This window comes from Schistocerca americana, chromosome 3 (genome assembly GCF_021461395.2).
Source record: "Schistocerca americana isolate TAMUIC-IGC-003095 chromosome 3, iqSchAmer2.1, whole genome shotgun sequence".
NCBI classification, from domain to species: domain Eukaryota; kingdom Metazoa; phylum Arthropoda; class Insecta; order Orthoptera; family Acrididae; genus Schistocerca; species Schistocerca americana.
Window position 1 is genome coordinate 387,570,593 of NC_060121.1, and position 27,949 is coordinate 387,598,541.

At 40.6% G+C, this 27,949-nt stretch overlaps 1 protein-coding gene across 1 annotated transcript in view; it reads right to left on the reverse strand.

Moving 5' to 3' along the window:
* Positions 1-17,990, reverse strand: part of LOC124606106 (solute carrier family 22 member 1-like) — a 130,919-nt gene extending 112,929 nt beyond the window's left edge. The window contains exon 1 of the mRNA XM_047138071.1: positions 17,790-17,990. Within this exon, the coding sequence (XP_046994027.1) occupies positions 17,790-17,990 (201 nt within the window). The remainder of the gene's footprint in view (positions 1-17,789) is intronic.
* Between the last annotated feature and the right edge of the window lie 9,959 nt (positions 17,991-27,949).

The following is a 27,949-nucleotide window of genomic DNA, read 5'->3' on the forward strand; positions in this document are numbered from 1 at the left end:
GGCAAGAGTACCAATTTCTGTTTCCTCGCTGGTAACTCTCCTTTGCCGTATGTGTTTCCGATGCGTTATAGGTCCAGTTGTTCTCAATTTATCATATACATATTTAAATGTACGGCATGTGGGGTGAGTACGTTGAGGATATCTTTCAGCGTATAAGCCTCAAGTTCTCATTGAATTTCGTTGGCATTCTCCGTAAATGAGACGCATACCTACCTGTTCTTCGAAGGAATACATCATTCACATTCGCTTGATTCGACGATACTAGTCTTTCCGTTCCTATTAGTGTTGTATTGCGAAACCGTCGAATGGTGTCAATTAAAGGCTGCAGCTGCAGCTTGAATAGTTCTGGCTGGTAGTTAATTCCAGACAACCTTTCTAACTTAGGGTAAAGTTAAATAATTAATAATTAATTAAAAACAATGACTAGTGTTTAATTATTGCGCACGGAAGTGCTATAGGATGTACCCTGGATCAGAGGTGGAAGGGGCTTGGAATGAAATTCATTTATGGAAAGCCTGAAAATAATGACAGGTAAAATGAACGTTTATTGCCTTCGAAATATTAATTAAAACACTTGTGAACATAATAAAATATGACGAGTGCTGCTGTCTGATGTCTATTTAGTTCCACTCTTGATAAATTTTAAACATTGGTTCTGAGTCCACTACGAAATTCATAGTAATCAAAGGATGAGTTAACTATACACGCGCCTAGCATACGCATGCAGTCGATAAGGTTTACACAGAGGAGAAAAGAAACGAACAAAAACTGTTCCCTCGATTTCCGTATGGGGAATGAACATGTAAAGTTACCGTTGAAAGACACGCAAGGAAGTTCAAAACATGAGCTAAGAAATACAATTCATTTAAATGCACAGTGTAAGATGAATATTACTGGAGCTACAGCACCAAAGGCTCTTACACCAGAACACGGCCATATGGAGGTAAGAAAACGAAAGTAAGTGACGAACAAAGCGGAATTTCATAGTTACCGGATTAGAATCGTACAAAATTTATATTAAAGGTAGCAAGATGTGGAAGTTGGAGCCTCTTAAACATCGACACTAACACGTGATGGTAATTAACAAAGCAAGTACCGAACAGTGGAAGGAACAGAACAAAACGGAATGAAAAATCAGTGGCAAAATCACAACGATATCATATAGTGCACACACATTAGCGGTAAGAAAAATGAGAAGCTGATTGAAATGAATCGTTACCTATTCCATACACCTCCAGGTGTTCAGGTGACTAGTTGAACCAAACAACAGCATAAGAAATCTCCTAAATTTCGACGTGTTCATCATTCGCGATATTAAAATAAAAGTCACATGACTTAATAGACTATAAGGCTTTATAGCCTTATAGTCTATTAAGTCATGTGACTTACGATTTCATTTAGGCTGTAAACTTGCACAGAGTCGACAATTAATGAACCTACCGAGGAGAAGCTCTTAAGAGCAACCTATTTCACCAAGCTCGAAGCGAACTGTGACGAGTTCCTCTCACAAACCAGAGTTTATTGTTCCTTCCGAAGTGACCAGAGAGGAGGTCTACTTTATTGTGCCAACCAAGACAAAAGGTATCTTAGCTGCACGCACACACACACACACACACACACACACACACACACACACACACACATTTATTCGTTTTATTATTTCAGAGAGGAATAAAAAGGACAGGTGGAGTGGAATATGGCACATGTGTATGTGACTGAGAAAAGTACGTAGCGAACCTTAGTGGACTTCCAAGAAGTGCGTCTGAATTAGAAGATTAGCAGAAAAGTATAGTATAAAATACGAAAAATATGTAAACTGTGGCTGATATGAGCGCTCTCAGGCGCTCACTCTTTTTATACCGGAGCAAATTTAAATTGAGTTGCCACAGATAATGAGATGAGGCTACTTTAAATAAAATAACAAGAAGAGGCTCACATAGAGACCCTTCAGTGCTAAATGCAATTTACAGTGTGTGCAGTGGTACGACCTTACACGTTTGTTGTAGTCAGTCGACGTAAAGCGCTGACAGTGAGTACAAGTAATTTATTAACAGCCAGGTCGTACGACCACGAAATTGTTTAAGGCTGTTTGTAGAACAAGGTCCGAATATAACTGGTTCGCGTAAGTTCTTGCCGTTTTTTACTGCGGGCGGAAAATTTGAGAAGTACGTTTTATCTTGACGTTAAAGATCCAGTGTATTAATGTCAGATTTTCCCCACCTTTCAGCGGTCTTCGTAATCCTGTTCGCTATGCCGACTACAGACAAACTTCACCTCTGTGTAGCTCAGGGACGCGGAATAAACCAATTCGTTCAGAAATCGTATTCAAAATCACTGCTCTAACATTTTACATGCGCCTCGAAGAATGGCTGAACAAAGAGTATTCAACATACGATAAATGGGTAAACTTTTTATGCTACTCACTTTTTTTTACGACACCGATCTGGCAAGTAGCTTCGTGTTTCTCGATCAAAGATCGATATATGTTGTATAAAAATGGTTGTATGTAACTGTGAATGTTCCACATCTCCTCCTAAATCACTAGGTCTATTTCAACCAAACTTTATACACGTATCCCTTACTGTCAGGCAACAATCGCTATGGGGGTAAAAACCACCTACGTAACACAGTTCAGGAGGTATGACATCGTAAAAAACGAGATGCGTGAAAAACTCTTGCATTGTGCACGACGTTTAAATGTATTAATTCTTTGCTACTAATTTTATTTGCAACACTTTTGCAGTCATATCCACATATGCTGCTGAATGTACCTACAAAATTATATCGTTGTATGACACACATATCTGGAGATATAATTCAAATAATAAGATTCGTGCAAGAATCTAAATAAGCTCCAATCTTTTTCGGGTAAGATTTTGTATTATCCTCAGTTCATTCCCTAGTCCAGTCACATCATTCGGCCTCTTAATTGGCTTTGTCAAAAGGGCATTAAGATTTGAATAGTGGCATATAGGTGGACAGATAAATAATGGAAATAATTTTAAGAAAATTAACTGGAAATAATAAATGAAAGGAATTGGAAGATACACATTTCCTGGGTGAACTTTAACTGGTACTAATATCAACCGACCATAAATATCAGTATATTTAAGATAAATACTCATCATTTCTGTACTTCTTCACATTAATTCCATTGTGTGTAATCCTGACTATAACAATGTCAGTACAGGATTGTTCCTCTGCTGATCGCACAAATTCCTCTTGTCTGCTCCAAACCTCTAGATTCAGGATTCTCGGAGCAGGCAAAATGATAAACAGACAGGTGTGGTCAATGTGAATGTATGAATAAAACTTTACTTTCCTAACAACGTTTCCTAACACTTCTAATGTATGCTTGTAATACACATTTTTAAACAATACCGTTATGACGGATCTCATCATATGTCCGCCCGCTACCACTTATAGAAACAAACAGGTGAAGATACAGAAATTAGTCAACTGAAGTGCGTATCTCTTCTCTTTTTTGTAACAGAACACTATCTCTGCCACAAAGCAACTCGTTCAATTACCTTTGTCTTTGGGTATATATAGCTTACATGTAAAATAGGAAAAGAACGAAGAAATAAAAAATAGTGATTCATCGTAATTGCCCCCCACTGTACAGTGACATCATGTGGAGGTGCACAGTGTCTGAGTTTATTTCCCTTTCTGGAGGGCTAATGAGCCTGGTTGGTATGGCCGTAGCCATTATTTTCAGCCGACGGAGTTATCCTGTGTGTTTATCAATTTATATAGGCATGTCAGCTTTTTCAACACACTCACACATACATAAATTTTCTCTCCTGACAAAGTGCTTGCCGTAACCGCATAGTTCATTGTTGTCAGTCAGCACCTGGACAGTGTTTATCTTGCGAAGCGTGCGCGCACATCTCAACATCCGTTATCATCCCAGCTCACGCTCACATGTCTAGTACAAGGCCATGGTGTCCATGTCGTGCATTTACAGCAGCTTTCACTGCACAAATTTGTGAAGCTCATGTTCAGCGACGTGAGCCTTTGTGAAAACTTCGATGTGATGACTACTGGTTTCCATATCAGCGGCCTGAGGAATTTATTTCACCTAGTCGCTCTCACTTATTCAGTAGGGACACAAGCCATACATCTGACATTCGTTCTCAAGGTAAGTTTCTTGATGCTTTTACGATGTTGTCAAGCATAGAACATTCACGTTTTTATATGGCATTGGTGAGCACAGAAAAGTCATGTTTTTACAATGTGTTCGAGCACAGAAAATTCATGTTCCACGAAGTATTGCCATCTTTAGTTAATCACACGCACTCCCATGCGTTTCACACTTTGCAGCCAGGTTTTGTATGTTTTTGCACTTTGTTTTTGAGCATCTTTCATACAGTTGCATTACATAAGGTTTCTGTAGTGTCCTTTCCACATATTATGCACATAAAAAAATACAAATACAATTACAAAATACACTTATCCTATACATTTGCTAACTGCCATTATCATCACTTGTATACATTATAGTCTGTAACATATTCTCTTCCCTTTATATATGGCCAAACTTTCAGGAAACATTCCTCACACACAAAGAAAGAAAATATGTTATGTGGACATGTGTCCGGAAACGCTTACTTTCCATGTTAGAGCTCATTTTATTACTTCTCTTCAAATCACATTAATCATGGAATGGAAACACACAGCAACAGAACGTACCAGCGTGACTTCAAACACTTTGTTACAGGAAATGTTCAAAATGTCCTCCGTTAGCGAGGATACATGCATCCCCCCTCCGTCGCATGGAATCCCTGATGCGCTGATCCAGCCCTGGAGAGTGGCGTATTGTATCACAGCCGTCCACAATACGAGCACGAAGAGTCTCTACATTTGGTACCGGGGTTGCGTAGACAAGAGCTTTCAAATGCCCCCATAAATCAAAGTCAAGAGGGTTGAGATCAGGAGAGCGTGGAGCCCATGGAATTGGTCCGCCTCTACCAATCCATCGGTCACCGAATCTGTTGTTGAGAAGCGTACGAACACTTCGACTGAAATGTGCAGGAGCTCCATCGTGCATGAACCACATGTTGTGTCGTTCTTGTAAAGACACATGTTCTAGCAGCACAGGTAGAGTATCCCGTATGAAATCATGATAACGTGCTCCATTGAGCGTAGGTGGACGAAACTAAAATGAGCTCTAACATGGAAATTAAGCGTTTCCGGACACATGTCCACATAACATCTTTTCTTCATTTGTGTGTGAGGAATGTTTCCTGAAAGTTTGGCCGTACCTTATATATATATATATATATATATATATATATATATATATATATATATATATATATATATGTGTGTGTGTGTGTGTGTATATTCATTGCTCGTGGTTTTGTTTTAGTACATTTTGTTAAATTACAATTTCGTTATATTATTCGATTCCAATTAGATGAATACACATATTACTCATGTTTGGTTATACATTCTTCATATAACATTCATACAATAATAGATTGTGTTTTCCTTTATGACATAAATTGACATACATTTCATTTCAATTTACAATGACTTCTTGCCTGAGCATCCTTATCAACTCCAAAGAATTGAAGAAGAAAACAATACTTGCCACAATAGATACTACTTGCCCCTCAGATAACTACGCATGGCCTCGCCTCTCTAGCATTTTTCAGGAAGGATCTACACACTACAGGGTTGATGAAATTCCACGGAGAGTCATTTATGTGCTCCGTTACATCTCGTTAATAGATTTAACTGTGGTCCCAAGAGCAAAATAGGTTGTTGTCTACAAACACAATTCAAAGCTGACAATAGCAATCATATCAAATACCTATTCAGTGTCTAAAAGTGCAACTCAGTATATACTTGTTATGTTCATCATACAAAGGATAACTATTTCATATGCTGAGGTATCATCAATACGACAAGTTACATACAATGAACGTAAAACAGTGTTCACATAAGTAACAAACGCGCATAAAAATTTCAGTGTAAGCCAAGTGTTTGATGCTTTCATGGGTAGTGGATGCTCACAGTAGTTAGTTTTTGACCCCTTAGTTCAGCATCGTGATACGTGACGAACTGCAACTGTTTTCTTCTTCACACACTTTCACACTGTCACATTCATACGTATCATAAACTTAAAACTGTATTTATCTTGCGGCGTGGTCCTTTCTTATTGTTATTTGGTACCTATCATTCTCCAAGCATTTATCTTTCTTCACTTTAGGACGTGTCGATGCATTGTTCCCTGGAAGAAAAAACTTAATACTAACTCAAAAATAAGGAGGGGTCCAAAAAAATGTATCCACTGTTTAAAAGTCCATAACTGGCAAACTAATTGACAGAGATGTCTCATCTTTGGTAGTGTAATAGTTTGTAGTTCCGGAAATCGCCACACAAGCGTTGTATTGCGTTGTTTTATTTTGTCAGATGACAGTTGCCAGATAGTCAGTGTTTCGTTCTTAGTTGCATCTAGTTCCTCGAGTAAACATGGCTGGCGCAAGTCTTACATTCGATGAGCTTCAGAAGCTTCAGACATCCATTTTACCTGCCATCCGAGACTTGTATGGAGACGGAAGAGTTTCCCTTCAACAAGACTACCAAAATCGTGTTAGGACATACCTCGACGAAAATCTGTCAGGAAGCTGGATAGGCCGTAGAGGTAACCTAACATCTGTCGTCTTTTACCTGTAGGGAACGCTAAAGGACGTCGCTTATCGACAAAAGCCACGCACATTGGATGAACTTCGAGAATCCATCGTACATTCATGTGCAAATATCCAACTGAACACGTTGCAGTCAGTAGTTCGTGCTGCAGTTCGGCGGCATCGTTTGTGTGTGGATGTTAATGGTGACCATTTCGAACACCTACAGTAATATCTTTCAGATGGACTTTAAGCTACACTTTCACCAAAAATGAGACAACTCCGTCAATTAGTTTGCAAGTTATGGACTTTTAAACATTGGATACATTTTTTGGACCCCTCTGTATATCTTCATAGATAAGTGTGTAGTGGTTCGATATCTACTAATACCTTTTTTTTACATTCAGGCATGTATTCATTCACTTAAGTGTGGAGTCGTGCTATCACAAAACTTATTTACTGTCATGTGTGCATCTCTGCTTACACTACGTGATCAAAAGTATCCGAACACCCTCAAAAATATACGTCTTTCGTATTGTACTGCCACCTACTGCCAGGTACTGCATATCAGCGACTTCAGTAGTCATTAGACATCGTGAGAGAGCAGAATGGGGCACTCCGTGGAACTCACAGACTTCGAACGTGGACAGGTGATTGAGTGCCACTTGTGTCATACGTCTGTACTCGAGACTTCCAGACTCATAAACATGCGTAGGTCCACTGCTTCTGATGTGATAGTGAAGTGGAAACGTGAAGGGACGCGTAAAGCACAAACCGACCTTGTTTATTGACTGACAGAGACCACCAATAGTTGAAGAGGTTGTAACGTGTAATAGGCAGACATCTATCCACACCATTACACAGGAATTCCAAATTGCATCAGGCTGGAGGTGAGAAAACTTGCATTTCATGGTTGAGCGGCTGCTCATAATACACACGCCGGTAAATGCCAAATGACGCCTCACTTGGTGTAAGGAGCGTAAACATTGGACGGCTGAACAGTGGATGGAAAAACGTTGTGTGGAGTGACGAATCACAACGTGGCGATCGGAAGACAGGATGTGGGTATGGCAAATGCCCGGTGAACGTCATCTGCCAGCGTATGTAGTGCCAACACTAAAGTTCGGAGGCGGTGTTGTTATGGTGTGGTCGTTGTTTTCATGGAGGGATCTTGCACTCCTTGTTGTTTTGCATGGCACTATCACAGCATAGCTCTACATTGAAGTTTTCAGCACCTTCTTGCTTCCTACTGTAGAAGAGCAATTCGGGGATGGCGAATGCATCTTTCAGTATGACCTGTTCATAATGCACGGCCTGTGGCGGAGTGGTCACACGACAATAACACCCCTGTAGTGGACTGGCCTGTACAGAGTACTGACAAGAATCCTACAGAACGCCTTCGTGAGGTTTCGAAAGCTCATTTCGTGCCAGGCCTCACCGACCAACATCGATATCTCTCCTCAGTGCAGCATCCATGAAGAATGAGCTGTCATTCCCCAATAAACCTGCCAGCACCTAATAGGTAGCTGTAGCACAGATTCTCTCTTGATTTTCTAAGTCCCAGTTTATGCAATAGGCTTTACAAATGCTAGTGCAGGCTGCATCTCATCAGGTTTGTTTGTTTTGGGCACTCCAGCACTCACAGCTCTGCCTGTCTGGCGCACACGAGCTTGCCATTTATTCACTAGTTTGCTCCCCAATGCGCATGTGCTGCGTTGCTCTGATACACTAATGTTACGGTGAGTTGCGTATTGCATTGCACACTACCTTGTGTTTCACAAATTCGTTTATTTGTTTACAATTGAGCTACATGCACGGCAAAGGGTTGTAATTAAGATATTGTCGTCTCTAGACACATAAAATTCTCCCTTGTTACAACCACTCATCTTATCGTTTACACACTGATATATAAGAAAAAATATAAACAAAAATTTTCCTTATCAACTAACAACATAAATTCTGCAATGTGACTTTCCAGCATCCTAAATCTAATATACAGGGTGATTCAAAAAGAATACCACAACTTTAAAAATGTGTATTTAATGAAAGAAACATAATATAACCTTCTGTTATACATCATTACAAAGAGTATTTAAAAAGGTTTTTTTTCACTCAAAAACAAGTTCAGAGATGTTCAATATGACCCACTCCAGATACTCGAGCAATATCAACCCGATACTCCAACTCGTTCCACACTCTCTGTAGCATATCAGGCGTAACAGTTTGGATAGCTGCTGTTATTTCTCGTTTCAAATCATCATTGGTGGCTGGGAGAGGTGGCCGAAACACCATATCCTTAACGTACCCCCATAAGAAAAAATCGAAGGGGGTAAGATCAGGGCTTCTTGGAGGCCAGTGATGAAGTGCTCTGTCACGGGCTGCCTGGCGGCCGATCCATCGCCTCGGGTAGTTGACGTTCAGGTAGTTACGGACAGATAAGTGCCAATGTGGTGGCGCTCCATCCTGCTGAAATATGAATTGTTGTGCTTCTTGTTAGAGCTGAGGGAACAGCCAATTCTCTAACATCTCCAGATACTGTAGTCCAGTTACAGTAGCACCTTCGAAGAAAAAGGGACCAAAAACTTTATTGGCTGAAATGGCACAGAAAACGTTCACCGTAGGCGAGTCACGTTCATACTGAGTTGTTTCCCGCGGATTCTCAGTGCCCCATATACAGACACTGTGACGATTGACTTTCCCGTTAGTGTGGAAAATTCCTTCATCACTAAACACAATCTTTGAAATGAAAGATTCATCTGTTTCCATTTGAGCAAGGATAAAATCACAGAAATCGATTCTTTTAATCTTATCAGCTGCAGACAGTGCTTGAACCAATTTCAGACGATAAGGTTTCATAACTAACCTTTTTCGTAGGACTCTCCATACAGTTTATTGGGGAATCTGCAGCTCTCTGCTAGCTCTGCGAGTCGATTTTCCTGGGCTGCGAACAAATGCTTGCTGGATGCGTGCTACATTTTTATCACTCGTTCTCGGCCGTCCAGAACTTTTCCCTTTGCACAAACACCCATTCTCTGTAAACTGTTTATACCAACGTTTAATACACCACCTATCAGGAGGTTTAACACCGTACTTCGTTCGAAATGCACGCTGAACAACTGTCGTCGATTCACTTCTGCCGTATTCAATAACACAAAAAGCTTTCTGTTGAGCGGTCGCGCCGGCCGTGGTGGCCGAGCGGATCTAGGCGCTTCAGTCCGGAACCGCGTGACTGCTACGGTCGCAGGTTCGAATCCTGCCTCGGGCATGGATGTCGGTGATGTCCTTAGGTTAGTTAGGTTTAAGTAGTTCTATGTTCTAGGGGACTGATGACCTCAGAAGTTAAGTCCCATAGTGATTAGAGCCATTTTTGAGCCATTTGAGCGGTCGCCATCTTAGCATCAACTGACGCTGACACCTAGTCAACAGCGCCTCAAGCGAACAAATGCACAACTAAATGAAACTTTATAGCTCCCTTAATTCCCTGACAGATAGTGCTTAGCTCTGCCTTTTGTCATTGCAGAGTTTTAAATTCCTAAAGTTGTGGTATTCTTTTTGAATCACCCTGTATATATATATATATATATAACTTAGGGGTTTTACAGCCCATCTTCAATACATAAACATTCTCAGGTCTTTGTGTGGGTAAATGCCATTGTATCTACCTGTGTTCTTGTGTGACAATCTGTATGCCCCCAGGTAGCACATTTTAACAATTATGTATGGTCCAGTGTATAGTAATTGCAACTTATGATTCAGTTTTCCAATTTTTGTAAATTTGCGATGTGTTCTGAGTAACACCTTTTGTCCTATATAAAATTGTGTTGTACGTTTCATCTTTATGACATAAATTCCTTTCCTATATTTAGGCCAGGTTTCAAAGTTGATTACTGCTTGTCGTATTTTATCATCCAATGATAATTCAAGTATCGGTTTTTTGGGCAAAGATTTTTTCTTCTCATCTACTTGTTTGTAATTGAATATCAGCTCATTTGGTGTAAGTCAAGTTGATGTATGGGGCAGGTTCTTAACAATTTGTAAGAAGGGAGTGACATATTCAATCCACTTGGTATGTTTATGAGGTATATAGGTATTCACAAACCTGCTGAATTCCTTAAACACTTTGCTATGGAGGATGCTTTGGGATGAAATTTGGTTGGAATCTACAAATTCTTTCAATTTACATCTGACAAAATATGAGGCATATCTATTAACAAGCCTTCTGGTTTTCCTACTCTTACAAAATAATCCTCTTTGATTTCTCTTATAATTGAACTGGCTGTAAATGTTCTGTGCCGCAAACAGTTTCATGTATTTGATGAAAAAACCATACAGACCTATTATATATTTTACTCCCCTTTTACGTCTGGGATAGGGTCCAGCCACATCTAACCACACTTTTTCTAGGGGTGTTTTAGCCACAATGGGATGTAGTTCTGTCTGTTTGAAGATGTGAGAATGTTTTGCTTCTGGAGACAATACACTTTCTTACCATCTGTAGTACTCTTCTTCTAAGTTTGGGGAAATAATGAGATTTATCTATTTTGTCAGCGCATTTTACAGTGCCATAATAGTCCAAGTATTGTGTGTATATAAGATAAAATCATCCACATATTCCTCTGGCAAACATATGCACCATTGTTCTTGTTCAGTATGGTTACTATGGAACAGAACACCTTTGTGAATAGCGAATAACCTTTTCAACTTTTCACCACTGTTTTTTGTAAGTTTCACTCTCATGTTACTCTATCTTTTGTCTTCATGCTGTAATTGCTCCATGTATGGTCAGAGATAGAGTATGGTCGGAGATATATTATGGTCAGAGTGTTTTGTCTTCCATCAACATAGCTCTTAGTTCACCTTCCTGCTCTGAAATATCTTTGAATTCCTCTAAGCCTTGTGGTAATCGAGGAAGAGCATAAGCTATTATGTTTTGGTTTCCTTTTATGTATACTACTTCAAAATTGAATTCTTGAAGATACATACACCATCTAGCTATCCAAAAGTGTAGCAATTTACAAGTTAACAAAACTTATAGGGGCTGATGGTCACGGTATACTTTTGTGTGTTTGCTCCAAAGGAAATGTTCAAAATTTTTACAGGACCAAATTACAGCCACACCCTGCAACTCCATAACAGAATATGAACGTTCAGCTTCAAATAAGGTGCAGCTGGCAAAGCTAATTACTTTAGGGATAAGATTTCCCTCTTCTTCTACCATTTGAAAAGGGCATGCACCCAGACCTTGAGAAGGCGCATCGATACATAAACAAAAATCCTTCTTCATGTCTGGTTGAGATAATACATTAGTATTTAATAAGGCTTGCTTGATGTTCTCGAAATCAATCAGACACTGTTCATTCCATAACCAAGGTTTCTATTTCCGGAGAAGGTTGAGTAAAGCATCAATGTTCGTAAGTTGGATAGGGATGAATTTCCTGGAAAATGCGGCTAGGGCTAAGTATGCCTTTAATTGCCTCTTGTTTTGAGGAACACGGCAGTTCCTAATGGCGTCAAGTCTTTTAGGATCTGGCAGTATGCCTTTCAAAGAGATTGTGTCTCCTAAAAATTTTACCTTTTCTTGTCCGAAATTAGATTTCTTGAGATTAGTTGTTACTCCATATTCGGAAAAGCGGCTCAATACTTGTTCAATTAATCTTAAATGTTCTACCCAAGTGGGTGTAGTGACTAAAAAGTCATCCACGTACACTGGTGCATCATTCAAAAGTTCGGGCCCTAGCACTTTGTCCAGTGCAGAAACAAATACACCTGCACTTACATTTAATCCATGCGGTAATACCTGAAATTTGAAGCTCTTGCCCCCACATACAAAAGCGGTATACTTCCGACATTCTTCATGTACCTTTATTTGCCAACATGAAGGCAGGAGGTCGATTATAGTAAGAAATTTAGCATCATGGGATTTCATAAGCTATTCCTCTAAATTGTCAGGATGTGTTTGGACTGGAATAATAATCCTGTTAATGTTACGTGTGTCGAAGACCAACTGAACCTTGCTATCTGGCTTACTCACCGCCAAAACAGGACTACAATAAGGGGAAAATGATGGTTGTGTTATGCCTCAGTCAAGCATCCTGTTAATCTCTTTTCTTACTGCTTCCCTCTCGGTCCATGGTACAGGGTATGAAGTAGAACAAAAAATTCATGAGGATTTTATGCACAAAATCCTTAATGATACCTCGTCTTTTTTTCAAATACATGTATATAAGCAGTTTCTTAAGTTCCGCTTGTTGTTCTTCAGACCACACTTTGATTCATCTACCTTTGTGCTTTTTGTGTTGACGTTTACTTCTTCTGCTGTCGACTGTTCGTTATTGTATATGTTGACAAACATAACTAAGGGATTTACCAACTGAACCTCAAAATTGCGAGTAACTTCAGTTTTATGTCTATTAGTACTTCCCCTGATTAGATCTATTACAAATAATTGGTTATTTACAATTAAATGACATTGGCACTTTCCTATACCAATTTGTACTTGGTATTCCTAAATGTATCCATACTTATTAAACAATCAGCTATTAATTTCTCCTCTATCAAAAAATTGCATCATACAGAAAACTGTCCTAATTCTATGGGAATTAAGGCTTGTATTTTGATTCCTTTCAATTTCTGACCAGTGGCAGTTTGTACCTTGCAATTTTGCACTGTCAGTATGAATATACGCCCACGTTTCTTCAGTTCTTGAAAGAAAACCTGTGATATCAAATTAGTTGTAGCGCAATGGGTACATCAAGATCAAATATTTCGGCTTTAATAGTAGCTTGTACCTTGCTCTCTGTCAAGTTTTTATGTGTAACCTCATTACTTTGATACATATCATCTTTCACATCACTACCTTGATCGTATCTGATAAAGCAAGTGTTGATGAAGCTCATGCCCCCACTCTTCTCCAAGGTCTCAGAATGGGGGCCCATTATGACTGGTTCAAGTTTTCCGGCGTCGCAGTGGCATCAGTCTCTGGCTCAGGCATAACCTCCACTCTATGGACTTTTGGTGTTTGATTACGCCAATTAGTATCCTGTGATGCTCTCGACTCAAATTTTCTTTGCCCTTGCACGTTATTCGACAAGAGTGCATTACTTTGTGGCTGAATCCCACTGTCCGTGGATTATTCAGCTGCCTGGTACTGTTTTGTGTTTGCCAAGCAATCAGCTGATTATTGCTGGTAGCTTGTGTCTGCACATATTGTACAGACTGGCTATACAATGCTTGCCCATTTTAGTTGTTATTGTTGAATTTTTGCCCATTTCTTTTATATCCGCATTTGAATTTACAGCATTCTCCATTGCCATTGTGATTACCATTACCGTTACCATAGGTATCTGTCGGGTAATGTTGCCATCCGTGTTGTACTAAGAATCCGTCGTTCACTTGTTGGTCCGTAAATATCTGTGGTAATATCTGCGTATTAACAGGCTTGGATTGTACAGGTGTGTCCTTGTACATTAAATCTATTGGGCCCAGTACAGATACAAAGTATTTGGTTCCATGATCTGGAATGGTAATGAGTTTTTCCTTAATGTGAGCAGGAAGATGACTCTTCAAAATTTTCAGCACGTCTACTTGAGATACAGGGCTCATCCAGTATCTGATTTTATTCAAATATTTTTCAAAATAGCCCCTTAAGCTCCATGTTTGCTATTGAATGGAACTGGGTTGAATACTTCATGTCTGAGCCTCTCTTGTATGGCCTCAGGCCAATGTTCATCCAGAAAGGTTCTCTCAGACTGTTGGTAGTAGTGGGAATGTTCCACCATATCCACAGCCCGTAGCAGAACATCACCCTGTGGGTATCCAACAACAAATCTAATTTTCTGGGCTTCGGTCCAGGAACGAGGTAAAACATTTAAAAATACTCTGATAAAGACTACGGGGTTTGTTCTTTTCCCTTCAGAGTAAATACCGGAAATTGTCGGTGCCTAAGTAATCACTCGTCTGCAAGTAATGCTGACAAACACACTGCTCTGTCACTGACAGGCGTGCTTGTGTTCACTTGTGGTGTAGCGCATGGCAATTGTGCTTGCTCGACAGACACAGCTGCCGGCAAGTGTTGTTGCATTCTGCAACCTTCATAATTTCCCTTCGATAGGCTAGCCACATATTGTGGGTAACCAGTGAAAGTACCTAACTTCTCTAAAAGCATGGGTTTGTTTTCTGTCAAATCTTGTTTTTGAATGTCAGTAGTTTTAGCAATACTGCCTCGTATCCTCTCCTCTGCTTCCTTTAAACCTTGACCTATTTTAGCTAGAAGTTGATTTTGTTTCTCTTTTAGAGCTTCTGCTATTGTATCTACATAAATTTTGCACTCTAACGCTACCTCTTCAGCAAGAGTGCTGTCCTTATACAGCATCCCGGCTTCAGCTTCTTCAGTTATTTCCTTTACATCTGCACATATCTTATCTCTCTGTTTTTTGCCTAATTCTGACTCTAAACGTAACTAGTCTACTCTTAGACTTAACTTTTGTACTTCTGCAGGTAAGTTTTTGCATACATCGTGCAGCTCGTTGACTGCATTCGTCACATTTTTTTACCGACGCATCCACTTGGGATTGCGTCTCCTGAATGTGAGAATATGCTTCAATAAAGTTTTGTAACTCACCTGCAAGTTGTTTTTGTTTATCGTCTATGGATGATATTTTTTCCGTTAATGTATTTATATTTTCGGGATATGTCGGTAATTATTTCTTGTTTTAGTTGTTTACCAAGCTCTGTCGCAGTGGTTAGCATACTGGACTCGCATTCGGAAGGACGACGGTTCAACCCGCGTCCGGCCTTCCTGATTTAGGTTTCCCTTTACATCCTAAATCGATTTAGGTTCTTTTGGAAGGGCACGGCCGACTTCCTTCCCCATCCTTCCCAAACCCATTGGCACCGATGACCTCGCTGTTTCGTCCCCTCCCCCAAATCAACCAACCAATCAACCTAGCTCTGTCAACTTCCCGGATAGTTCGTCGGATAATTCAGTGCATATAGTTTCCTCACCTCACTGAACTGTTGACTTATACTATTCTTGAAATCATTAAATGCTTGATTTTGCTGTGTAAGCTGTTGTTCTACATTTTCCTGAAGTTTTGTGAACTGTTGTGTAAACTGTTGTCCTATATTTTCCGGATGTTTTGTGAACTGCTCTTTAAACTGTTGTGTTATTAGTCGCATGAGTTGTGTCAAATTGTGTGTCTCACTAGTACTTACATTGATTTTACGAACTGTTTCCTGTTCTTTCATTCACGAGGTCATGAGCAAATAATCAAAGGAATTCTCACTGTCGCATGTTTGAGTTTCACTATTTGGAAAATTGTTTCCAGGTGAGACCTGAGAAATTGTCTCATCGAGCATCACAAAAGTGACATCATGTTTAGTTATATTACTAGTGTCATCATTTTTTGATAGTGGGACGCCAGCTTCCTTGTTTTGGTTGCCGTCGGCCAGTTCACCAGTTGGCGTGTTACCTTCAACTGTTGCCAAGCTCAGATTTCCGACATCTTGGCATACTGCATTTTCTAATGCATTTTCAATAATGACCATTTCCCCTGAGTCCACTGTGAAAAGTTTATAACAAAATAATGAACAAAATTTTTCAAACATGAAATTTTGTCTGTATCAGTACTTTTCAATTAAAGTAGATATTTCTGTGTATTCACTAATAAACCTGATTATAGCCTGACACAGTCTTATGGAATTCAATGACTTATCTTGCACCTTAATAATGACTTTATACAAATTGTCATGTTTTCTTTAGAAACGCACTTTCCATAAAGGATATTATTTGGAAGGATAAGAGATTATCTACTGCCAGAGAGATGGCACCAAGTGAAGCCACATAAGCATATATCATAGCAGCTTCCTACCTTTACTGCTGAAATCAGTACTCCTGACGCATCTCATTTGTAGGCAGAATTTAATTTTAATTTGCTACTTCAGTGTTTTTCTTAGTCCCCATCTCATGAACATGTAACAAGTACAACAAAAGTTTCATTTGATTCTGGTAAAAATAAAAATGAATCATTTATCTCAAAAAAACTTTTTTTCGACAATTGAAAAGTTTGTTCATATTTTGCTCGTCGCTGTCCTTTAATCGGTCACCATTGAACAGTGGCATGTAGATAGGCGGATAAATAAGTAAATAAATAATCGCTGGCTGAATAATTTAAAAAATTAATTCAAAAGAATAACTGAAAAATATTGGATGGTACACATATCCTGGGTGAACTTTAACTGGTACTAATATCAACAGACCTTCAATGTCAATACATTTAAGATCAATATTCATTATTTAAGTTACGTATTTCTTCACATTAATTCCACTGTGTGTAGTCCTGATTATAACAATGCCAATGCAGGATTGCTCCTCCACTGCTTGCGATAGTTCCTATTGTCTGCTCCGAAACTCCGGTTGCAGGATTCTCGGTGCAGGCGAAATTATGAACAGACACGTGCGGTTGATGTGAATGTATGAATAAAACTTTACTTTCATAATAACTTTTTCTAACACTTCTAATGTACGCTTGAAATACACCTGTGTAAACAATACTAGTATGACGGATCTCATCATACGTCTACCCACTACCACTTATAGAAACAAACAGGTGAAGATACAGAAATTAATCAATTGAAGAGCGTATCTCTTCTCTTTTTTATATCAAAACATTATCTCTGCCACAAAGCAACATGTTAATTTACCTTTGGCTTTATGTATATATAGCTTACATGTATAAAAGGAAAAGAATGAAGAAAGAAAAAATAATATGATTCATCATTGATTGTCTGGTCTGCAAATTGTCAATGGGCTTTTCAACCTTTTCTAAGTCGCTATTATTATGACATTCGTTACCCACTCCACAGCCCAGCACGTCAATGGTGATGCCTATTGTGGCATCTCGTGGGCCCTCATCTGGAGTTCGATCGGCAGGAGGCTCTTGTGTTTTCATTACATGATCCCTTGCAGCAAACCGCGTCAGACTTTGAAGTCATGTGAAGTCACAAGTGCCATGGCTGCTGACCTGCTTTTGCAGTATATCATTCCCACGCCCAAGTTGAGTTGGCTGGAGCACGTCTTTTTCAGTGTGTTTCAGGCATGGCATACAGTTTCCTCCAACGTGATTGGATTGTTGCCGATGGGATTCTCATACTTACCATGAAGGTGCATGCTGTTGTGGGGTCAGTTCCCAGTGTTTCATTCTCGCATATTCCAGTTGCCATGTATGTCACACTGAGGTATGTGTCATATGAAGACATTGACACAAAGTCACTCTTACTGGTCGATGATCGAGCATGACATTGAAAATCAGAGGCCTTCTTGTAGAGCTTTTGCACAAAACCAGGCTGCACTGCCATGATGAGTCCCAGAGTACCATTCGGACAGGGGGCATGTCGATTTCGCTGGCCCTGTTTTGGGCTGCGTGTTGTTTGTTGGTGGTTAAACCATTGTCAAGTTTCTTGTACATAGCCAAGCTTTCCTCCATGTTGATGACTGCCAAGGTGTCTGTCTGCTTAGTTGGGTGGTGACATGCTTGCCTCACATGCACTATGCACTGGGCCCGGATTCGATTCCCGAATGGGTTGGAGAATATGTCCACTCGTGGACTGCGTGTTGTGTTGTCCTCATCATCATTTCATCCTCATCATCGGCCACAAGTCGCCCAATATGGTGCTGACTGAAATAAGACTTGCACTTGGTGACCGAACCTTAATGGGACATCCCGGCAACAATGCCATACAGTCATTTCATTTTTACTGCCAAGGTTCATGAACTGTTGGTTATTTTTGCCACTGAGGTATCTTCCAGGACCGTGGTATCTGACAACGGTCAGCAATTAGTGTATTGAGAGTTTCAGGACTTTTGCATTTGGTATCCAGGATCTGACTGCCACTCTGTTTCACCCAGCTTCTAATCTGGGAGTGGAGTGCTTCATGGGTACATTTTAGAGCCAAATGATGAAGTCCTTGTCTGTCACTTCCCATGACAATGCATTATCGAGTTTTCTGCCTACATACTGGGCAATACCAGTCATTGGATGCCATCCATGGGAACATTTACATGGGTGCCAGCAGTTCAGTCTCCTGGATTTGCTGCATCCTGAGCCACATGCCACAGCTCTTCATGGACTGCTTCAGTGTCCTCCCAGGGCTACAGTTTCCTCCCAGTCTGTTAACTACATCTACATCTACATTTATACTACGCAAGCCACCCAACGGTGTGTGGCGGAGGGCACTTTACGTGCCACTGTCATTACCTCCCTTTCCTGTTCCAGTCGCGTATGGTTCGCGGGAAGAGCGACTGTCTGAAAGCCTCCGTGCGCGCTCTAATCTCTCTAATTTTACATTCGTGATCTCCTCGGGAGGTATAAGTAGGGGGAAGCAATATATTCGATACCTCATCCAGAAACGCACCCTCTCGAAACCTGGCGAGCAAGCTACACCGCGATGCAGAGCGCCTCTCTTGCAGAGTCTGCCACTTGAGTTTATTAAACATCTCCGTAACGCTATCACGGTTACCAAATAACCTTGTGACGAAACGCGCCGCTCTTCTTTGGATCTTCTCTATCTCCTCCGTCAGCCCGATCTGGTACGGATCCCACATTGTTGAGCAATACTCAAGTGTAGGTCGAACGAGTGTTTTGTAAGCCACCTCCTTTGTTGATGGACTACATTTTCTAAGGATTCTCCCAATGAATCTTAACCTGGCACCCGCCTTAACGACAATTAACTTTATATGATCATTCCACTTCAAATCGTTCCGCACGCATACTCCCAGATATTTTACAGAAGTAACTGCTACCAGTGTTTGTTCCGCTATCATATAATCATACAATAAAGGATCCTTCTTTCTATGTATTCGCAATACATTACATTTGTCTATGTTAAGGGTCAGTTGCCACTCCCTGCACCAAGTGCCCATCCGCTGCAGATCTTCCTGCATTTCGCTACAGTTTTCTAATGCTGCAAATTCTCTGTATACTACAGCATCATCCGCGAAAAGCCGCATGGAACTTCCGACACTATCTACTAGGTCATTTATACAGGGTGTTACAAAAAGGTGCGGCCAAACTTTCAGGAAACATTCCTCACACACAAAGAAAGAAAATATGTTATGTGGACATGTGTCCGGAAACGCTTACTTTCCATGTTAGAGCTCATTTTATTACTTCTCTTCAAATCACATTAATCATGGAATGGAAACACACAGCAACAGAACGTACCAGCGTGACTTCAAACACTTTGTTACAGGAAATGTTCAAAATGTCCTCCGTTAGCAAGGATACATGCATCCACCCTCCGTCGCATGGAATCCCTGATGCGCTGATGCAGCCCTGGAGAATGGCGTATTGTATCACAGCCGTCCACAATACGAGCACGAAGAGTGTCTACATTTGGTACGGGGGTTGCGTAGACAAGAGCTTTCAAATGCCCCCATAAATGAAAGTCAAGAGGGTTGAGGTCAGGAGAGCGTGGAGGCCGTGGAATTGGTCCACCTCTACCAATCAATCGGTCACCGAATCTATTGTTGACAAGCGTACCAACACTTCGACTGAAATGTGCAGGAGCTCCATCGTGCATGAACCACATGTTGTGTCGTACTTGTAAAGACACATGTTGTAAAGGCACATGTTCTACCAGCACAGGTAGAGTATCCCGTATGAAATCATGATAACGTACTCCATTGAGCGTAGCTGGAAGAACATGGGGCCCAATCAAGACATCACCAACAATGCCTGCCCAAACGTTCACAGAAAATCTGTGTTGATGACGTGATTGCACAATTGCGTGCGGATTCTCGTCAGCCCATACATGTTGATTGTGAAAATTTACAGTTTGATCACGTTGGAATGAAGCCTCAGCCGTAAAGAGAACATTTGCACTGAAATGAGGATTGACACATTGTTGGATGAACCATTCGCAGAAGTGTACCCGTGGAGGCCAATCAGCTGCTGATAGTGCCTGCACACGCTGTACATGGTACGGAAACAACTGGTTCTCCCGTAGCACTCTCCATACAGTGACGTGGTCAACGTTACCTTGTACAGCAGCAACTTCTCTGACGCTGACATTAGGGTTATCGTCAACTGCACAAATTATTGCCTCGTCCATTGCAGGTGTCCTCGTCGTTCCAGGTCTTCCCCAGTCGCGAGTCATAGGCTGGAATGTTCCGTGCTCCCTAAGACGCAGATCAACTGCTTCGAACGTCTTCCTGTCGGGACACCTTCGTTCTGGAAATCTGTCTCGATACAAACGTAGCGCGCCACGGCTATTGCCCCGTGCTAATCCATACATCAAATGGGCATCTGCCAAAACCGCATTTGTAAACATTGCACTGACTGCAAAACTACGTTCGTGATGAACACTAACCTGTTGATGCTACGTACTGATGTACTTGATTCTAGTACTGTAGAGCAATGAGTCGCGTGTCAACACAAGCACCGAAGTCAACATTATCTTCCTTCAATTGGGCCAACTGGCGGTGAATCGAGGAAGTGCAGTACATACTGACCAAACTAAAATGAGCTCTAACATGGAAATTAAGCGTTTTCGGACACATGTCCACACAACATCTTTTCTTTCTTTGTGTGTGAGGAATGTTTCCTGAAAGTTTGGCCGTACCTTTTTGTAACACCCTGTATATATTGTGAAAAGCAATGGTCCCATAACACGCCCCTGTGGCACGCCAGACGTTACTTTAACGTCTGTAGACGTCTCTCCATTGATAACAACATGCTGTGTTCTGTTTGCTAAAAACTCTTCAATCCAGCCACACAGCTGGTCTGATATTCCGTAGGCCCTTACTTTGTTTATCAGGCGACAGTGCGGAACTGTATCGAACGCCTTCCGGAAGTCAAGGAAAATAGCATCTACCTGGGAGCCTGTATCTAATATTTTCTGGGTCTCATGAACAAATAAAGCGAGTTGGGTCTCACACGATCGCTGTTTCCGGAATCCATGTTGATTCCTACAGAGTAGATTCTGGGTTTCCAAAAACGACATGATACTCGAGCAAAAAACATGTTCTAAAATTCTACAACAGATCGGCGTCAGAGATATAGGTATATAGTTTTGCGCATCTGCTCGACGACCCTTCTTGAAGATTGGGACTACCTGTGCTCTTTTCCAATCATTTGGAACCATCCGTTCCTCTAGAGACTTGCGGTACACGGCTGTCAGAAAGGGGGCAAGTTCTTTCGCGTACTCTGTGTAGAAACGAATTGGTATCCCGTCAGGTCCAGTGGACTTTCCTCTGTTGAGTGATTCCAGTTGCTTTTCTATTCCTTGGACACTTATTTCGATGTCAGCCATTTTTTCGTTTGTGCGAGAATTTAGAGAAGGAACTGCAGTGCGGTCTTCCTCTGTGAAACAGCTTTGGAAAAAGGTGTTCAGTATTTCAGCTTTACGCGTGTCATCCTCTGTTTCAATGCCATCATCATCCCGGAGTGTCTGGATATGCTGTTTCGAGCCACTTACTGATTTAACGTAAGACCAGAACTTCCTAGGATTTTCTGTTAAGTCGGTACATAGAATTTTACTTTCGAATTCACTGAACGCTTCACGCATACCCCTCCTTACGCTAACTTTGACATCGTTAACTGGTGGCTGGGGTAGCTACCGGGTGTTGTGGTGGGCCACAGAGGTTGGCAGTTGTTGTGGTTGCGATTGTTGGTAAAGAGTAGCTGACCCACGATGCAAGTCAGCTGCGCCCACACCTTGTTGAGACATCAGCGCCATGGTCTGTTGGGCTGTGTGGTGGCAGACTGGGTCATAACATTGTTCCGGGTGAGGGTTCCCACTTGCCGTGGTGTGTTCCCCCAGTGTCACCTCCTCTATGCATTCTCTTTTCCTCCCCTTGCCCACAGCAGTGGTTCCAAGTGAATCTCGCATCTGCGCCTGCCAATATGGAACTCATGTATTTTCATCCACCCTACTCCTCCTCCTCCTCTTCTGCCTCCTTCCCTCTCACCAATGGAGGTGACATCACCTCCACTGTCATCAGTCGACCCTCCTAGCCACAGCCTACATGCTGTTCTACAGCATTGACGTTGCCTCCTTTGGTGGTTGGTCCACTGCCAGGTTCTCCAGGGCCACTCTGGTTCTGGAGGTTACATCCCAAGCATTTTCATTTTTGGCCCTATGTGGTCTTTTCAGGGGGGAGGAATTTAGTATCTCCACCAGTGGACATTGCAATAGGAGCAGATGAGCTGGTATGGGTATTGCAGTGGGATAATGCAGAAACCTGCCATAGGTATTGCAGTGAGATAATGCAGAAACCTGCCGTGGAGCATGCATGCCACATGCAGTATAGGCAGACCCACTGGTGGAAGTGTTTATCTTCAGGCAGCAGTAGGCCAGTACTTACTCAGAGTTTGACTACCATGGATATCACCCAGCATATCGTGCTGTGTGTCTTACTGAGTGTTAAGCCATTAGCCATCCACACTAGCCATGTGCTAAGCTCTTCCTGCACTTGTCTCAACATGGGTACTCTCTACTTCCCATAGCTTGACTCACTTGGCAAGTTTGATTCTGTCTCACCGAGTTCTATTCCTAGCTGTTACACAGCTAGTGTCAGGCTGTGAAGGATCCATGCTGACCACATAGTGAAGCATTATTGTCACACCTGTGTAGGTACTAAAGGTTTCTTCTAGAAGGCCCATAAACAGGTATGTAATATCTAAACAACTAGCTCCGAATATCATACCTTTTTTTTCTCATTCTCAATTTTATGAATGTTTTCTTTTTCTCATTAGTAATAAGAAATTTGAACACTGCCACTGCAAAGATAGGCCTTTAAAATTTTGTATCAGAAGCGCAATGTCCGGAGAATATTCAATTTTTTTGTAACAACTTTTGTTTCAATCTCACTTGAGAGTACTTATGTTTAATTAAAATTAATGATATAAGTGCAACCTAATAGTGACTTCTATTAAATATATATGTGTAATAGTTCAACAATTGACTTATTGTCGAGCACCAAGTTTGATGAAAAATCAGACGTTCTAAAAAATCTCCATGGACAGAGTAACAAAAGCTATCATATACATTATTCATTTCTGTGACTTCAGTATTTGTACGTTGCATTGTATTTTTCTTATGCTGCGAGGAAGACGGTTCATGGTACCAATTTAGTCTCAACAAGAATCCATGCTTTAATTCCTGAACTGCAAGTAGTAATTATATCTCATTACGTAAAATTTCATGCTGATGCATACTCTTTGTGTTAGCTGATGGGCTGCCTTCCAGCATGATTATTACAAAACCAACCAACAGACTAATACGATTGGCGACTGTGACAGGACAAAGTCATAGCTAAACAAGAACAACCTTTTTATAGCAATCGTTAAATGAACATACTCACAAGTTCTGTCATTATTGTGTAAAAGAAAAACTAATTTTTGTCTATTTTCTTATAGCATGAATACGAGTGCAACAAAAGGCATCAACATGAAAACGAGGAGCATAATATAAAAACGAGGAGTGGGTAATTAAAATGACCAGTTTACCCACCAACGGGAAATGTAAGTGAACTGCTTGACCATGCAGAGAAGGTAGAAAATTTGGGCATTAGCTTGTATGATTATGCGTAGTAGCGTCTCTCTTGTCGTAGTTAGCTTTCTTTCAGTTTTCCTCGTTGTTTCCCCAGTAGAAAATTTATTAATCGAAAGGACTCGAAAATCATACCAAACTTTGAATCATCAGTATAGTGTAAATTATTACGAAAATTTCAATCATTTGTGTCATAACACTTTTCGACAGATTGACAGGAATTTATCGAAACGTGATTTCACAGGAAATTACAGGCTTCAGGTGCAAGATTTATTTACATAAAAATTTTTCTACTGATTTTTATTAGCTTCTTTTGGTAACTGCTAGCACGATAAAAATGGCTGACCAAAAATTAACCATTGTTGATCATAATACTGAAGGTGCAATTGGCCGAGATGGCGGTGATTTGCACAAAGAGATAAATGAAAACGACGCGCCAACCACGCAGCTACCAGAAGGCCGATATAAATCAGAAATACGTAGCTCAGATGTAACAAATGACAGCAGAGATACACAGACAAACTATGACAGTGCCATGTTTACTATCAATGAGACTGTCATGCATCTTCCAAAGAGATATATCGCTGCTGATCGAAATAAAGGAACGTGAAACAGCAATGTATTTTGACAACGTAGGATAGACACTGATTATCGGTAATCCGAATATTAACATGCAAAGTACAGCTGATAGCAATGTTAATATTACCATCAACATGCTGTTACAGCAATTACTGACAACTGTGAACACTAAATTCCATAACATGAACACAAAATTCAATACAGTTACACAACAGCTTAGTAACGTGAACGCAAAATGTAACGATTTGTCACAAGGTTTTTCAGATTTCAAAACAGAACAAAAATAGGTGTTGGAAGATTTGCGAAACAGCGTCGCACAAAAATTCAATGATCTGTCAGAAAATCTACACACAGAGCTATCTGAAAATCTTAAAGAAATGAAAAAGCAATTGAAATGCGAGGTTATTTCTGACGTCCAAGAAAGTATTATGTTTTGAACAAAAAGGTAGGTTCAATTAGTGACAATAAAGAACACATAGAAAGTGAATTAAAGGGGGTCATGGACACGAATAATAGAATAAGAACAAATCAAAACCAAATGTGTGAAACTATAAAGTATATGACCACTGTTGCCAACAAGCTACAAAAGGACTATGATGGTTTACCATTGGCAGTAGAGAAGCTGACATTAAGAGTAGAAAGCTTGGAATTAGAGTCTGAATGTGCCGAAAGAGAAAGAACTGAGATAGGGGAAAATTTTGACGATACTACCAAAAGAGCAGAGGCAGGTACCTTAGATCAAAAGTAGTATATTAGCGCAGAAGGTAGTATCTGAATGCAAAATATATGTGGACGTCGTAGAAGAGGCCAGGAAGGAAAGGAAAACTGAGTCATCAAATGAAGTAGGTCAGGTTGCTAACATTGAACTACATGTGCCCAAGGCAGGTGCGTGTAATAGTTATCCACATCATGTCACAAGACCAATAGCAAGTGCAAGTGAAGATTGCAAAATTCATAATTTATAATTTACCTACAGCAGTATTTGCAACACATGCACAATTGCCACACAGAGCTCTGCACATTTCTAACAACGTGCTGATGTCATATGATGCCACATGTTTAACATCCGTCTTCACTGATGAAGGGTTCCTTGGACATAGGCAGTTTCCCATGTATTCACCAGATGGACATCAGTTGAACCCAGTAGTTCGTTCTGCAAAGTACTTCCACATAAATGGACAGAGGCTCAAAAGATTTGTTGCTGATTTCACCCAAGGTGACTTCTTTTGTGGGCCACTGAAATGGCAGAACGTTGTCACAGTTATGATCTATTTGAATGTCCTTTCTTAGACAAGTATAGTCGGAAGCCATTCAAAAGAGATTAAGAAGTGAAGTCTTTAACCTGGCTCCATTTAATGGCAAGCATGGAAGCTTGTGGGGTTATTTCGAAAAGTATTATTTCGAAGAGTATTTAAATAAGACCGGATATGGGACCAATTCCAAATCACAGGTCGGCGTATTGAAAATATTAAAGAGCCGACCTCCACCACACATAGGGGAAAAGTTAGTAACCACACCAGAACACGACACCGAGAACATTTTTTCGGTTTTGGATTCCATTGATCTGATTTATGAAGAGGCACCATGGCAACATAAAGCAGTAGCTAAACAAACAGTTCAACCTGTCCTTGGAAACCAGCCTGTAAATAATAATGTTACTACACAACAAGCATGGCAACCATATCCGACACAGTACATACAAAAAGGAAATGGATACGGTAATGGAAATGGGAAAAACAAAAGATTTAAGTGAGGTTATCAGAACAACAGGGATAATTACAATGGAGAAGTGAACTGTGGTCTGCCAGTACAAGGCTATCCATCACCCGTAAGTGGTAACAGCCAACCGATTCAGTGGCAAGCGGTTGGCAACAATCAAATGCCACACGCTGTGCCGCAGCCAACCTTCGGACAACATAATAGTGCGAACTATAATTTCACAACTACCAACACGAATTCCCACGAAGATGGGTCACATGCAGCCAGTGACATGAATTGGTTTAACTCAACACACACTGTGCAGCTCACTTAAATTACTCTGGTCACCAAGGTCAATGCTCCTGCACCGGCAGAAAACTCCAACCGGTCGCAGTGAGTCCCCACACTGCTGGCCAGGTAGGGAGTGGGGGCACTACACTTGTAAACAAATGTTTTGTGAGATACAGTGAACAAGGAGGCATGAAAGATGATTTATACCGACGTGAGGAGGAAGTTCAGGAAAACTTGTATGAAGAGTAAGTACAGGCAATAATAAAAATAACAATATTTTACATGGAAGTACACTTAGTTCGAGAGACAGGTGCAATGACTAACTTAGTGTCAACATAATTTTTCCAAGAGTTAAAGAAACGAGTAAAATTCCCACATTCCCAGTGCTAAATTGTAGAATACAGTCGGCCACTGGAAACAAATCAAAAGTAGTGAAGTTACAAGCATTGATTCCACTGAAAATAGGACACTTTACTGTCAAATGTAATTTCCTTATCGTTAACAAATTAATACTAAATGGCATGATTGGGATGGACACATTTAGAACTTATAAGACTCAAAATGACACAGGAAGTGGTAAACACTACTTTATTGTAAACGAATAGGTATTTTCTGTCGATTTAATAAAAATGTCACACAAGAAGGTTAAGCAAAAGGAGGAGTCTAAAGTACACAGTTAAATTTGTATTTCCTACTGCATTATTTGTAAACACTCACTAGAAGGAACAAGTGCCAGAATCAGATGTAAGCTATGAAATGGTAGAGAAAAGGTGAGTCCAGCACCTTAAACGAACAGGAGCAACAGGAACTTACAGATCTGCCCAGAGTTATCAAGGATTATCTGTACAAAACGGATGTTTACCCAGATGAAACTTTTTATCTATCATCATATCCCATTCCTTGGATGAAATGAGAGGCAGTACGAGAAAAATTAATTGACTGATTAAATGGGGGATCATTCAGCCTTCCTTTTCGCCTTACTGTAGCCCCATTTGGCATGTAAGTAAACCAGACGGATCGGTAAGATTGGTGCTGGGTGCTTGGGGTATTAATAATATGCTAGTATCAGTTCAAATCAGGTCTGACAACCTTGATGAACAACTGTTGAAGTTCCATAATACCCGGTATTTTAACATACTGGATCTGAGAACCTCCTACCGACAAATCAAACTCTATTCAAATAGTAAAAAGTACAC